This window comes from Amblyomma mixtum, chromosome 10 (assembly GCF_055824585.1).
Source record: "Amblyomma mixtum isolate Tamu chromosome 10, ASM5582458v1, whole genome shotgun sequence".
In the NCBI taxonomy this organism is placed as follows: Eukaryota; Metazoa; Arthropoda; class Arachnida; order Ixodida; family Ixodidae; genus Amblyomma; species Amblyomma mixtum.
The window spans coordinates 20,261,121-20,275,328 of NC_143021.1; the positions used below are offsets into that span (position 1 = coordinate 20,261,121).

The window sequence follows — 14,208 nt, forward strand, 5'->3', positions numbered from 1 at the left end:
GGCCCGTGTACTGTGCGATATCAGTGCACGTTAAAGAACCCCAGGTGGTCGAAATTTCCGGAGCCCTCCACTACGGCGTCTCTCATAGCCTTAGTCGCTTTGGAACGTTAAACCCCTTAAACAAACAAACAAACCTTTTGTCAGCCACTGCAAACGCCTTTTATTCACTCCTAACTGCCACTGAACCACTGCCACCATCGTCTTCTTCAGACCGCATTCCTCTTCTTCTGTTTTCATTCCTAAAAGTGGCGTCGTTAGGACTTCGACACGCCAAGCCATTGCCCTTTATGCCTGTTCCATGTTTGCAGCGAGGTCCATGCGACTGGGCGGAGCCCCGAGACAAAAACTTTATTAAGGCAATTGTGTTGACCCCCCCCCCCCCCCCCCCCCTTGGGCACCTGGACGACGGCACTGCCTCACTCTACGTCGAAATGTTCATATGGCGCTTGTTCATGACGTCGGAACCCCGAATCACCGCAGCAAGCTGCGACCAACACAACCGGAGATGCCCAGGGACTGTGGGAGGGTTGTATGACACCCCTACGGAGCATGTCGTCCACGTGATCAGAAATGAAGCGGCGCTCGGAAGCCGGCACATGATAGGGGAGATGGCGCCGAGGTGCGCGTATACCGGTGTGGATGGTGCGCGCAGTGACAGACGTCAGTCTGAGGAATATCAAAGGAAGAACTGAAGTGCTGGAGGGGGGCGACGAGTTCATCACGTAACGCGTGCGGAAGGTCAGCGTCAACGGCACGTTGGAAAACGTCGGGGCGTGGTGGATCGGTCGCAACGTCAGAAGAGCTGAGCACATCCGCGTCAAAGCAAGAGGTGGTATCAAGAACTGGGTGAGGAAGGCAGGAATCAAGTTCCAATACGCCCGAAGCACTCACTTCGGAACACGCCTGCCGTGCACGAAAATGGGTTTGAGTCGTGAATTGCACTTTGTCCGTTGTTCATCGTGAGACAGCAAAGGAAAACAGGAGGCAGGGATTGTGGGAAACGGGTCGGAATGCGTGAAGAAAACATTTGAGTGACGCCGGCAAAGGATAGTGGTCCAAGGGCAACAAGAAACGGAGAAATGTCGGTATCAGTCGCGGCAAGAAGTTTGGCAGACTGGGTAGGTACGCTGCACAAGGAGCATCACACAGCAGAGAAAAGGCAATTTCCGCTCGGGCACAGCTATAGCAGCACGATGAGTCGAAAGGAAGTCACATCCGAGGATGATGTGCCAGCAGTGAGACAGAACAATGAACTCGATGCTGTACACAACATCTTGAATGAGGGCACGGGCCGTACGTGCGGCAGAGGGATGAATTCGCTGTAAGGAGGCGGTGCAAAGCAAAAAGTCAGAAATCGGGGTAGTAAATTTGCGCAGTCGACGGCAGAGAGCTTCACTGATGACGGATTCTGCAGCAACTATGTCGACGAGAGCGAGAACTTCGGCGCCTTCGACGAACACTGCGATTGCATTAGTGGGACGACACGGAGGACTTGCGGAGTTCGAAACAAGCGCATTTCTTTCCCTCGGAACTGCGACTGTTAGTTTCCCTCAAGGGCGGACGCTATATCGGTGAAAGGGAACGGCGACGAGGGGAAGGCCATCAGTGAGTGGCGTAAATTTGGCGATCTGGGAACACAAAGCGGAGACCGGTCGGCCTCCGCGGCGAGGATGGTTCGGCATCGTGCGGGTACGAGCGCAGATCAGGTCTAGAGGGCGGAAGACGCTGGCCGCAAAGTCGCGCGACTTGGCCGGGCAGACCACAGGTGTAGCGGATCGGTCGGTTCTCCACAGTGCGCCAAGGGTTCGTAGGAGGGGGGGGGGGGGGGGGGCGGTCTCTTGAGAACTGAACCTGAGATAGGGGCTCAGACGGCAGCGAAGGACGGAAAGAAGGGGCGGCTTGGTAGGAGATGGGTGCTGCACCCCCCCCCCCCCCCCGCATCTCCATGAATTGTAGGGGTGCGTTTATTATGTGTCTTGGGAGAGACCGAGCCGCTGCGTAGTATCTTGCAGAGTATCAAGGCAAAGCCACACACGCACAGCGGGGCAACTTCTTCTTCAGGCGCAGCGTAGTGTCGGCACATGCCGGTAGCGGAACCCGTCACTGTTGGCACACTATAATAAATATATATTATGCTCGGCTCTACTTACATCTCCTTGACGATATTATTGTAAGGGCAGAGTTCAGAGCAGTATATGTGAGCAAAAGCAAACGCGCCTACGGCACGTGCAGAGATGAAATCCACACGGCAAAAAAACGCTAAATTGAAAACGGTACCTCACAGCCGGATTTTACCTGCAGCCCAACATTTTTTCTAGTGTAGCGGTACTCGAACAATATCTCTAAGCACTTATTCTAAGTAACGCTCGTCAAAGCCCCTTCTATGTTTGTCGTCCACTTTTTTCATGCTGCAATCACTTTCAGCGAAGCGCAACTTTTTTTTTTTCATAAACATACTTTCCACCGTTTTAGAGTCGCAATTATCGCCTTGTCTTCTCTGCAAGCGCAAAGGAGCCTAGCAAGTTTCAGTGCAATTTTGCACATAAGCGCTGCACGTGACAGGGCTCGCCGGTAACCTCCCTGCAGCGACCGCAGCTGCGGTCGATTTTTCCCCGCTATTCGCAGCATGTACACGAGGCCTAATTGCTTGAACAACTGCAACACCGAACCTACAGTGCGTGCCATGAGGCCATCCTGACACCTTGATAAAGTGGAATATGAAGGCTACAACTCCCGCACATTCCTTGTTAGTTGCCACATGCAAGACCTACCCGCTTTGTCCTTTCCCCAGACATAGAATTCTGTTGTTCCAGCTGCTCCTGTGTTGCCCGGACTATAGTAGGCACGCGCCGCACAACTACGTTGAAGAACATGGAGCGGTTACGCAGCCAGATTTTGGGCCTGTTCCTCATCTTGGCAATGTTCTTCTTTGGGCTACTCCTCCTCCTGCCGTTGCTGCTGTCACAGAAGCTTCGGGAGCTCTACTTTGTCACCATCTACCGCCTGGTCGTCGTCATCCACGGAGAAGCCTTGGCAACAGCGCGACGCGTTGCCATGAAGCCGCTCCAGTCGCTGGTGTCGCATGACGACACACTCCGGGAGCAGGGTGCGCTCCGGGTGCTTGAGATCGGTGCGGGCCTCGGAGACAATTTCGAGCACATGACGCGCCCCGTGAAGTACACCAACGTGGACCCCAACCGGGAGTTTGGCCACGCATGCTTCAAAAGGCTGAAAAAGTACCCGCAGGTAGGAGCACGTCGGGATCAACGCAGGAACAGAGACCCCGTTGTCAAAGCAACCAAGTTGTATTCGGTGCGGGCGACAGACTGCATATGTCGGCGCAGGCGAGCTCAGAATTTTAAAAGTAGACTTCTAGTATAAAAATAGAGAAATACGAGAGGGTGGAAGGCACAATATAGTTTAACTGTGTTACGCAACAACGTGGCTAATTATATTCTAATAGTTAACTCTACAACTATTACATTTGGGAGAATGGCTTGAAAAGCACTTGAAGCCTGGTACACATAAGTAGCCCCGTCATATTTTTAAATTCGGCAACACGATTGAACACCGTTCTTTATCCCGATTTGGCTCACCCGGCGTGCCAAATCCGTACCGCGGCACCTTTGAGAGTGCGCTCCTGTCCCAACAACTGAACCTTACTCGGCACCACGCATGTTAACAGACCTGAGCTGGCACACCTGACGCAGTGTGCAGCCGCTTCTCGGATGAAAGATAGTCACGCGACCCGTGAGGCACAATGCGACATCAGCTCCTGTGCATGGCTGCTCGCGTTCTGCTGCTACTCGCCGTTCGGTTAGCACGCCTTGCGGGTCAGTTTTCATTGCACTAAAGCGGCGAGCGGAACCTCATTTTCAAAAATTCCAACTATTGACTGGGCAATTACCAACTCTCTGCAGCTAGCCTGTAATAAAACAATCGTGCCTAACTCTTATAGTTGGATGCTGACTACCGAAATTCAATTAACCAGCTTCTAATTTATGAAAATTGTGTGTTCTGATATGCGCCGGCTCTGATGTCACTATAAAACAAAAGCCAACTTCACCCGCGAAAGAATTGTTTTCGCGAGCTTCGCTAAAACACCTTGTATGTGGTGTGAAAACATCTTTCGACTGGTCAAAAGGACGGCGTCATCATGTAGTGCAAATTTTCCCGTGTTGAGGACCGCTTAAAAAGGTGACCTGAACCAGAAGCATGTCGTTAGTTTTAGTTCCTCTTCTAAGAAGGATGTACATACAATATCATCATAGAACGTGATATTTCTATCACTTTAAGGCACTAATGTAATGCATGTACTATGTACTGCATCTAATAATGAGTATTACCTTCCTAAAAACATAACACAAAATAAAACCATCAAACAATTTTTGTTAGCACTTAAGCAGAAAATTTTGACATCAACAACGCTCTATAAACACGCTGGCATCCCCGCCCGTTATTTCCATACGACGACTGGAATGACTCTTCAGCTCACGCGTTCTGAGTGTTCCGGTTTCGTAGGCAAAGTATCCCATTATTGCCAGTATTGGGACTTTATGTACACTTTGAGTCATATGGCGCTAGATATCTAGCACTCAAATATGGAAACGTGCATTTAAGTTTCCTTCCATTATATCGAAGTTTTCTTCCGTTAAAAGAGTCGACCAATACGGAAAGGTGCATTAGAATAAATATTTACCATGCATATGCTGTTTATTAAGTTTCATACCTTGACGACAGGTTGAAATTTCCTCATTCGTCTTTCATCAGCAATGCAGTTTCGCACAATTGTTCCTCGTGCATTCTTGCTGTCCGTATAACATCATTTGTTTTCTTCCTTTCTGCTTGTCTTTTGCATATGCGAACTGCTCTGCATCGCTTAACTACGCGTCACAGATGTAAGCCAACTTCTCTGCAAATGTAAAAGATTAAAACTGGGTGAACGAGTGGCAGGGTCATTGCACATGCCAGGCGCAACTGAAATGCCCAGTTTTTTATTGCGAAAGCAATACTAGTTTCACTTTCAGCCCGTCGCGTAGCGAGGCCGGTAGCTACCATGTTATCATATTCGAATGGATTGTATTGGATTGGATTGTATAACCGATGCATCACCACAAGTCTAACCACAAGCACCACCACCAGCTACACTACCAGCTGAACCATGTCGTAGCTACAGATATTGCTTTCGCAATTACCGGGCTTAACCAAGCTAAGCCACAGGCATTTTTTTCCGTTTCAGCCAAATGCATCCCGCCGCATGGGTACTCCAGCTCAGTACCCTCAACTCAACAATTTATTCAGCGCAACCAAGGAATTCACATTTCAGAAAGTGCGGATTTGGTGGCAGTGTTACACTTAAAAAGCAACAGTATTTAAACGGTACCCACCTATGGGGCACGAACATGGAAGGTAACCAAAAGGGTTCAGGTAAAGGTAAGCAGAATGCAGCGAGCTATGGAAATAAAAATGATAGGTGTAATGTCAAGTGACAGGAAGAGAGCACAGTCGATCAGGGATTAAACCAGGGTTAATGACATCCTACGACACTAAGAGAGAGGAATGAGCTAGGGCAGGGTATGCAACGCGAAGGCAAGGTAACTAACGGTCGTTGAGAGTAATGGACTGAATTCCAAGAGAAGTCGTGAGTAGCGGGGGGAGCACAAAGTTAGGCGGAGGGGATGTGATTACGAAGATTGCAGGGACAGGTGACCGCAGCTGGCACAGGAGAGGTGTAGTTGGAGAGATGAGGAGGAGGCCTATGACCAGCAGTGCTCATAGTCAGACTAACGATGTTTATGGAGAAGATGTAATGCGTTCATAAATTCTCACACCACTAAAAAAAATCAAAATAGATGGGTTTTCAACGTACTTAAACCGAGTAGACGTGAGAAAGCGCGCACATGTGTTCAGCATGTTTGGCCTATTCTTTTGCTTCGCTGGGTCGTCGGCACGTCTGACGACGATATCAGTTTGATTGGAGTAGTGGTTGATGAAGACGGCGACGTGCCATGCACGGCGCGAGAGTGTGTTGCAATTTAACAGGAGGCGTAATCGGCTGCTGCGATACCGTAGTGCCCTCGTGCTCATACCAGCGAAGCTGACCTGTTCGCGCCGCCGCGTTTCGAAACGCAGTCATGCCAATATTTATTTTATTTAGTTATTTATTCAAGGCAAGGATCCGGAGATGAAACGGCTTTTGCAACTTTGGACGTGAAGTAGGGCCCTCGCTCTGAAATTGGTTGGTACACTTAAGCGTTATCCTAGCGGCATTACCGACAGCAGTAATAGGTTAATTCCCGTATATGCGGAACCCGTCAACTTGTACTTAAAGGTGGAGGGAAGAGGAATCTGAACTCGTCTTTTTGCCGCCCGAACTCAATCTCCACGTTCCGAGCATTCTTAGTAGCTTTTTGCCCTGTGTGGCCGATTTCTCTATTTAAATCCAATTAACGTCCGGCTCCCCTCTTTTTTTTTTTTTAATTCTCCCCGTACGGTGGGCGGAGTTGACCAAAGCGTGGAGTGGCTTTCACCCAGTCCCGTGGCGGCTTGCCGCTCTGTCATCGGCGGAGTAATACGTAGTAATCCGTAGAAGCAAATAGTCCGCACGTATTTTTATTTCTGCGGGCTTATTTAGCGGCTATATTATCTGCGAATGAAACTATTTAATCACGGAAACCTAAACAACAAAATAAACCGAAAGCAAAGCCTCCACAGAGCTTGCTGAGAGGCACTCCAGGCGTTGATCGACCCCGCCCACCGTACGGGGAGAATTCAAAAAATAAAGGTGGGAGCCGGACGTTAATTCGAGTTAATTAGGGAAATCGGCCACACAGGGCAATAAGATGAAGTTTCTAAGAATGCTCGGAACATGTAGATCGAGTTCCCGCGGCAAAAAAAAAACGAGTTCAGATTCCTCTTCAGTGCACCTTTAACATACATAGATCCCTCGGAGTTCTCATATCGCTCCTGGTGCAGCGGTTAAGCGGTGCGCGACTGTCAGGGCCTGTGGTTGCAAATGCTGCTGTTGGTTGGACTCGTGCGACCCCGGTTGCTTTTCACGAGCGACCTGTCACTACCAATCATTTTTTTAGCTGTCACATGCCACGGTGGCCAGTTTGCTCACAATCCGGTGGGGAGGCTGGGATGACGCCACAAGGTGACGTGACCCTGGCGGCCCACCTTGGTTGCTTCTCCGCGGTTTTTCGCTCACAACGCCGACCAAGCGGCCGCATTTTCTACAACATAGTAGCCTCAACGATGTCGCGTTAAATGAATGTTCATTTTCATGTTTTCGTGTTCATGACGCAAGGGAAGCTTATTCAGAACGCAAGGAAGCTAAAGAGTTTTTTGTCTTCAAGAGGTAGGGTTAAACGCCTGTCACCCTAGAGAAGCCAAGCATAAGGACTGGGAAAGGCTTGAGCCCATTCCGAACCGGATTTGGTACCAACTGGCACTGCAGATGTAACTCTAGATCCCGGTTACTGAGGAGATGTTGAAACCTCTAGGACGAAGAGCTGATGTAGCGAATGCAGGTGAAGAGAAAGAACACTCTAATTGACCAGTAAAAGGTATTGCCTCTCCGAAGGCCTCTTTGGAAGGCGTGAGGAGTTCAAACAGCTGTGGAAAAAAAATGTTAGTGACATAGTTCTGGTTGTTGGCTGCATTGCGCATGCGTTTGCTGTTATCTGGCTGATATTTTTGGGCAGCTATTTATCCCTGATGTAGCAAGGCTGGATACTCGGGCAAGTAGGCAATTTACGACATAGATGTAACGCAGAAACCACGAAGGACGTAGTAATGAGACACGCACCACAGGCGCTAAGTTCAGAACGCTTAATTTCAAACAGAACCGTGCCGAATGTGACATGTAATGCCTGTAAGAGGAAAGTTAGAAAGAAAAAGGAAAACAAGAATGAATGGCCACCGGTGAAAGCCGGATATCATCGGATGTCGCCAATAATGGTATATACGAAGCGCCTCCAAAAGTCACAGTGCACCTTTGCGTACCAAACAACTTTGTGAAATGTATCGATGGCATTGTTTACAACTTCCTGCTTTCTTCTAGTAAGCAATATATTGGTAAATCGGGGAGGTGCCCAAATTAAAGGCTCCGTGAACCACAAAACAGCATGAGAACATAGGGAATCAATACTCGATCGTGGCCACCATCTAAAATTACCTTACTCGGGAAATTGTTCAAGCTGCACGGTTCACCGCTTTTCAAAGCAAAATTGTGCCAGCATGCCGTCTGTTTGCCCGTACTACATTTCTCATGTATTGCAGATCAGTAATTCGTGATGTTATCCGGCTTTCACTGGTGGCATTTCAGCCCTGTCCTCTTTTTTTTTTTGCTTTTTCGTGACACGTAAGACAAAGTCCTGACATGTCACTTTTCCCATGGTTGCCTTGGAAATTAATCGGTCAGAAATTAGTGGGTGCTGGTTCTGCATCCTTATTTTTTGTGCTGTACACTTATAACATCAGTTAAGTAACACATCTTCGCCTATGGTATGATGGTGCCCAGAATGGAGGCCAATGCACCAAGCAATAGCACCAGCACTCTAAGGGTTTCTCGTTATTCTTTTGCAGGTTGAGTTGGAGCGCTGGGTTCAAGGTTACGGTGAAGATATGAGTGAGCTCGAGAACGGCCTCTATGACGCAGTTATTTTCACCTACCTTTTGTGCTCAGCCAGAGATGGGAATAGGATACTCGAAGAAGCCAAACGATTACTCGTCAAGGTGTGTGCCACTCCATGAATATTTTTATGCTGCTCTCTTAATGTAAAGAATCTTCATAACACTGCCCACACTCCAATAATGACCAAAAGAAGGAAACACATACGTGTGGATAAAGTAAAGCATACCGTCAAGAAAGCACGGTCGTACTTCTAGTTGCGTACTAACTCGTCATAAGTGAATTTTGTGCCTTAAACAGTGCCTATCCTCGCGCTTTGTTTTTGCCTGAGTTTACTTTTTTTCCTTAAAATACTTCTAAATGCTTAGATTTCGTTGGTGCACCAACGCTTTGTTTTTGCCTGAGTTTACTTTTTTTCCTTAAAATACTTCTAAATGCTTAGCTTTCGTTGGTGCACCAACCTCAATTAGAGGATTTAAGAAAAGAAATACATTGGTTGGATCAGATTCTTGTACTTATGGAGAGAAATGAGGATCAAGAAACGGCATTGGAAAGGGGGATCAGGAAGAGGTTAAATATACGAATAGCGACAGAGTCGAAAATACGTGGGACGGATAGAGCAAGGCGGCTCATACGACGAGCATAAGATTGGCTTGGTTTGGTTTATGGGGTTTAACGTCCCAAAGCGACTCAGGCTATGAGAGACGCCGTAGTGAAGGGCTCCGGAAATTTCGACCACCTGGCGTTCTTTAACATGCACTGACATCGCACAGTACACGGGCCTCTAGAATTTCTTATCCAAAGAAATTCAACCGCAGCGGCCGGGATCGAACCCGCGTCTTTCGAGTCAGCAGCAGAGCACCATAAGAGCGATTCAAGTCCTAAGAACATGTATTTTCCAACCCTGGTCTTGTATCTTCCTGCGCCTTTGACCGACGACGGCACTATTACAAGGACTTTCGCAACAGCGAACGACCAAGCGTCCGCAAGGCTGAAACAGTGTTACACTGAAGCAGTGATGGCACTGTCAGGAGCTTAATGCGCATGCGAGAACACTACATGAAATTTTCGTTTCTTTGCAACAATTTCCGTTGTCAAGCACTCACGTCAATATTGTGACGAAGAAGACGAAGCTGGCAGCGGCGAGGGGCGGAGCGCTTACGCACCCTGGCCAATCCCCCGCCGTGGGTATGTGCCATTCAGCCCGAGGACATCATCATCATCATCATTACGCTAGGCCAGTGGCCATTAAATCATCCCGTTACCATCAGTCGTCTCGTCTCATTCGTCGGCTTGCCACCACGTAACGTTATGTACCGCTTTCAGAAGCTTATTGTAGCGTGGCACGAAAAGCTAGCTATTGTCTTCCATTTGTTCCGGAGTACGAAGGAGACAAGGGTCATGGCTGCGAGATGTGCTAGAAAAACTCAAGGGGCTTTCAGGCATTGCGAAACTTGTTTAAGTAGTATCTGAAAAGGGGTCTTACTATATACTATATTGAACAGGGTAAAATATGTGCAAGGGGGTCACCATCATGTTTAAGGGATTCATGGTTGCATGTGCCATTGACTATCCTGGGCTCTGGCATATGAGACGCATATTTTTTTTATAATTCCCTTCATTTTCTGCATACTCTCTAAGTTGCTCCGTGTGAAGAAGCAGTCGGGATATCAGCAGCCGAATACACTTCAAACAATGGCATAAGACACGTACATGTTTTTTACTTTCTTTTTATTTCTTCGTAGTGTCGATCTCGTTGAGACGGAAGAAAGAGTGGGAATATCAGCAGCCTTATAGACTTCACTAAATGGTATACAAAGTGGACAGTCTGAAGAAAGTGAAGGGTATTAAGCATCTATAGCACACAAACGGTTGCATTTGGCAAGATTGGGCATCATAGAAAACACCAAATGGGACGGCAGGGCACAAATTACGCCGACATTTTAAGATGTTTCATACAGAAAAACCGCATTGAATGTTCCGAAGAAATGCATCGGGTGTCTGTGTGTCTATCCATTCCTGCGGCAGTGTGCTGTAGTCTTCTGTAACCAGCGGAGGAAAACTGCGAACTACTCTTACACCATATGTATATGCGAATGACAGTGACAGATGTGACTGATATCAGGTTTAGAGCGATGCTGCAAAAATCAGTGGCTGTGGTCTGCTTTAGGGGTGGCTTCCAAAACGTTTGGTTCAAAAACGGTCCTGGTACTGAATTTTGAGGTACGTGCTATAGAAGATCACAGAAAGTTTGTTAAAACTCATTAGCATACAGCCTAGCGCCACCATACGGATACAAAAAAGGGCCTAGTAAAAGAAAAAAATTGGTGTGGTCCGAGGTGCGAAGCTCGGACCCTGCCGGTCCGGGGCAGTTGCTCTCCCAATATTTATTTATCATTTATTTAAAAGTTTATCATGTATTGCTTTTTCTTCTTAGGCGATTACAAGAATGGCCTTGCGTTTCGTGTAATGTGCTCTAAGCAGGGGCCGTGTCCCTCATAAACACTTCTGCATTTTATTCTGTTGCAGTATGTATTACCCTTTTGCTTGCGTTTCGTTGTGTTGTTGGCTCTGTTTCTTCATTTTATTTCCTTGTGACACTATAGTATAGGTTGGTTTTGTCTGCTTCCCAGATTCATGCATCATTCTCAAATTTTTTGTGAATTGCACGCGTCGTATTGCAAACAAATTATCTGGTCATCCTGCTCAGCAGTATTTGGGTGGCGCGACCACGTGAGGTAAATGGCATTTTTCTTTTGTCCCGTCACCTCGGACCTAGTTTGCCTTATCTAAAATATCAATCAGTGAATGTAATCACTTATTTAACGGCGTTGGTCGATGCTTTCTTGACGCATATCTCACGCGGCGTTGGGGCATGTACACGGAGATGCATGCGCGATGGTTCCTGTGCCAGATAGCCGAGGTCTTGCGTGGGTCCCCGTGCTCGGGCTGCCGGACCGATTCGCAGTTTCTCCCCGGCACGTGCCGCTCACCATTCCCGATTTTAGAACAGTGTGCGAACTTTATGTGGCCTTGGAATTTCTGCCGAAAACTGCCCCGCCGTTGCACCTTACACACGAGCAACACGTGCCTGATGCGGCATCTGCGGTTACACAGCAGAGAAAAGATATTTTCTTTCCGAACAGGGGCCAATAAGAGGGCCATGCACATGGCTGCTACAAAGAACGAGCGATAACTCAAAGGACACAAAACAATAGAAGTATATGCATACATGTACAGTGAGTATTTTCTCTTACTTTCTCGTGTTCTGGACGCGCATTTTGTCTTAGTGCACCGATATTAAGGTGCAGCGCGCTCAGCGCCGTGTTTCGCAGGGGAGTCTTACTAATTGCTACTCCAGTAATAAAGCGGAAAAGGGAACAGAAAAGTGCTGGTCGTTATGAGATACATGACGGAAGCCAACAGTCACTGAAACCAAAGCGCATAATGTTTTTTCAATTTGTGGTGTTCATTACTTGGAAATTAAGTTTTATTATTAACTGGCTATAACGACAATTTTGCATTCCCCACTCTTTCAGGGTGGGCACCTCATCTTCCTAGAGCACGTGGCTTACCCCCGGCGAACCTGGCAGAGGCTGCTGCAAGACCTGCTGACTCCGCTGTGGAAAATCACCTGTTGCAACTGCCACCTGAACAGGGAAAGTGTGCAGCTAATAGAAGAGGCTGGGTTTGCCCACGTCACTACATATTACATCAACGCGCATATGGACATCATACTCTCGCGCCAAGCGCACGGGATAGCTATCGCATGATGCGATCAAAGCTACCCTTTATGGGTTTCAATTATATTTTACCATGTCGGCGTTTCCGGGCGTTATTTTTTTGTTTTGTAATCAGGAAAAGTAAAAAATGTTGATCGAAAAAGGTGCGCAGTCTAGGATTTTGCATTTTTGGCCCAATCTCCTCAATGACAGTGCAGCAAAAATGCTGTACGGCAAAGAGAAACCTTCAAAGATGTTATTTCCCATTTCCATACAAAAAGCTATAATTTCTACAAATCACTGTTTTGTTAAATAAATGGTCCTGTAACTGGAGTACCGAGTACTCACTGTGGTGTTTAGACATCGTGCTAAACACTAAATATGAAATCCTGCCAGTTTTAGCTTTACACGAACACAGACTTTTAATGAGTTTCAAAAGTGCTTCGCGGTGCAATGAAAATTATGTTGGTAATTTGGCAGAACTTGCAAAAAACACCCATATTTCGCAAACCAGAAATAAAGAAATGTGGCTAGTTCCTACACCTAGAGCATATTACTCACAACAATCTATCTCGTATACGCTGCCAGTGCTATTAAATAACTTAAACAAAGAAATGTTTGACCCTTTCCAGCATTCAAATACTGTTATTAAGAAATTTTTTTCTGAACAAGTTTTTGTCATGAAGCTGCATGTATTTTTGTGTTGGTATTTTTTGCTGTTTTTTCAAGGTGTGTTATTTTCTTTTGTGATATAATGTATAGCGCAGAATTTATTGCTGCTTGTCTGTTGCAATGCCAGCGTGAAAAAAGGGGGCAGGACCTCTGTCAAGCTTCCGAGCTTTTAGTCCTGTCTCCTTCTCAAATATAGAGAAAATAAAAGGCTGATTGATTGATTGATTGATTGATTGATTGATTGATTGATTGATTGATTGATTGATTGATTGATTGATTGATTGATTGATTGATTGATTGATTGATTGATTGATTGATTGATTGATTGATTGATTGATTGATTGATTAGGGCGGCAGCGAATGGATAGTTTCTGGAAAGACAACACATTTTTAAACGCAGCAGATAAAGCAGAGTTAGTAGAGGTGTAGAAAGGACCAATAACCAGAACGTAAGTTAGATCAGCAAATTATGAAAAGGGAGGGTACAGGAAGCTCAGAAACCATGAAGGAGCTCTGCAAGGAGCAGAAGAAAAGACAGCACTGGAGTATATCGTAAGTACGCATAGTAAAACATAAGGGCACTGTGCTATTAGCACTTCGAATGAAAAAAGCGAAGTATAAAAGCGAGCACATATTGCACCTAAACGTAGTGCTAATTTTTTTGACACTGACAGTACTCTCGCGCATGAAAAACAAACAAATCTGACTACCTCAGATGATTGCATCTGTTTTGCAAGCGAATGGCCATTAACGCTACTTCCCATGTGCTACAATGGAACTGTCGGGGTCTTACTAATAAGCTCCCTGAATTGAAGCTGCGTATTCAAGACGGCAAACTCTCTGCCTGGGCTTTCCCTCTACAGGAACATGATGCCATCCTTCCTCTGTCTGGTTATTGTGCATATCACTGTCCATCAATACCCGACCGCCGAAGTGGTCTTGCTCCTGGAAAAGCAGCTATATATGTTCATTGTTCGACACCACATTTATTTATTTATTTATTTATTTATTTATTTATTTATTACAGTACCCACAGCGCCGTGAGGCATTACAGTGGGGGGGAAGACGACTCAAACACAGTCGAAAAAGCAGGAAATGCAGATAAAAAGAAGATAGGCAAGCAACTGAATTTACAATCAAACAAGCAGACAGGTAACACTTTCACAATCATTGAAGAAA

General features: G+C 46.6%; 1 protein-coding gene across 1 annotated transcript; it reads left to right on the forward strand.

Moving 5' to 3' along the window:
- The first annotated feature begins 2,871 nt into the window (after positions 1-2,871).
- On the forward strand, positions 2,872-12,462 carry LOC149325296 (thiol S-methyltransferase TMT1A-like). The gene is made up of 3 exons (XM_089564227.1): positions 2,872-3,246; positions 8,590-8,739; positions 12,175-12,462. The coding sequence occupies exons 1-3, from the start codon at positions 2,872-2,874 to the stop codon at positions 12,406-12,408; spliced, it is 759 nt and encodes a 252-aa protein (XP_089420353.1). The 3' UTR covers positions 12,409-12,462.
- The last annotated feature ends 1,746 nt before the right edge of the window (positions 12,463-14,208 follow it).

What these genes read in the sequence shown, in the direction of transcription:
- LOC149325296 (XM_089564227.1), top strand. Translation starts at nt 2,872, where the DNA reads ATGGAGCGGTTACGCAGCCAGATTTTGGGCCTGTTCCTCATCTTGGCA. An exon ending in GGCTGAAAAAGTACCCGCAG is followed by an intron (nt 3,247 to 8,589) that starts GTAGGAGCACGT and finishes ATTCTTTTGCAG; the next exon opens with GTTGAGTTGGAGCGCTGGGT. An exon ending in CCAAACGATTACTCGTCAAG is followed by an intron (nt 8,740 to 12,174) that starts GTGTGTGCCACT and finishes CCACTCTTTCAG; the next exon opens with GGTGGGCACCTCATCTTCCT.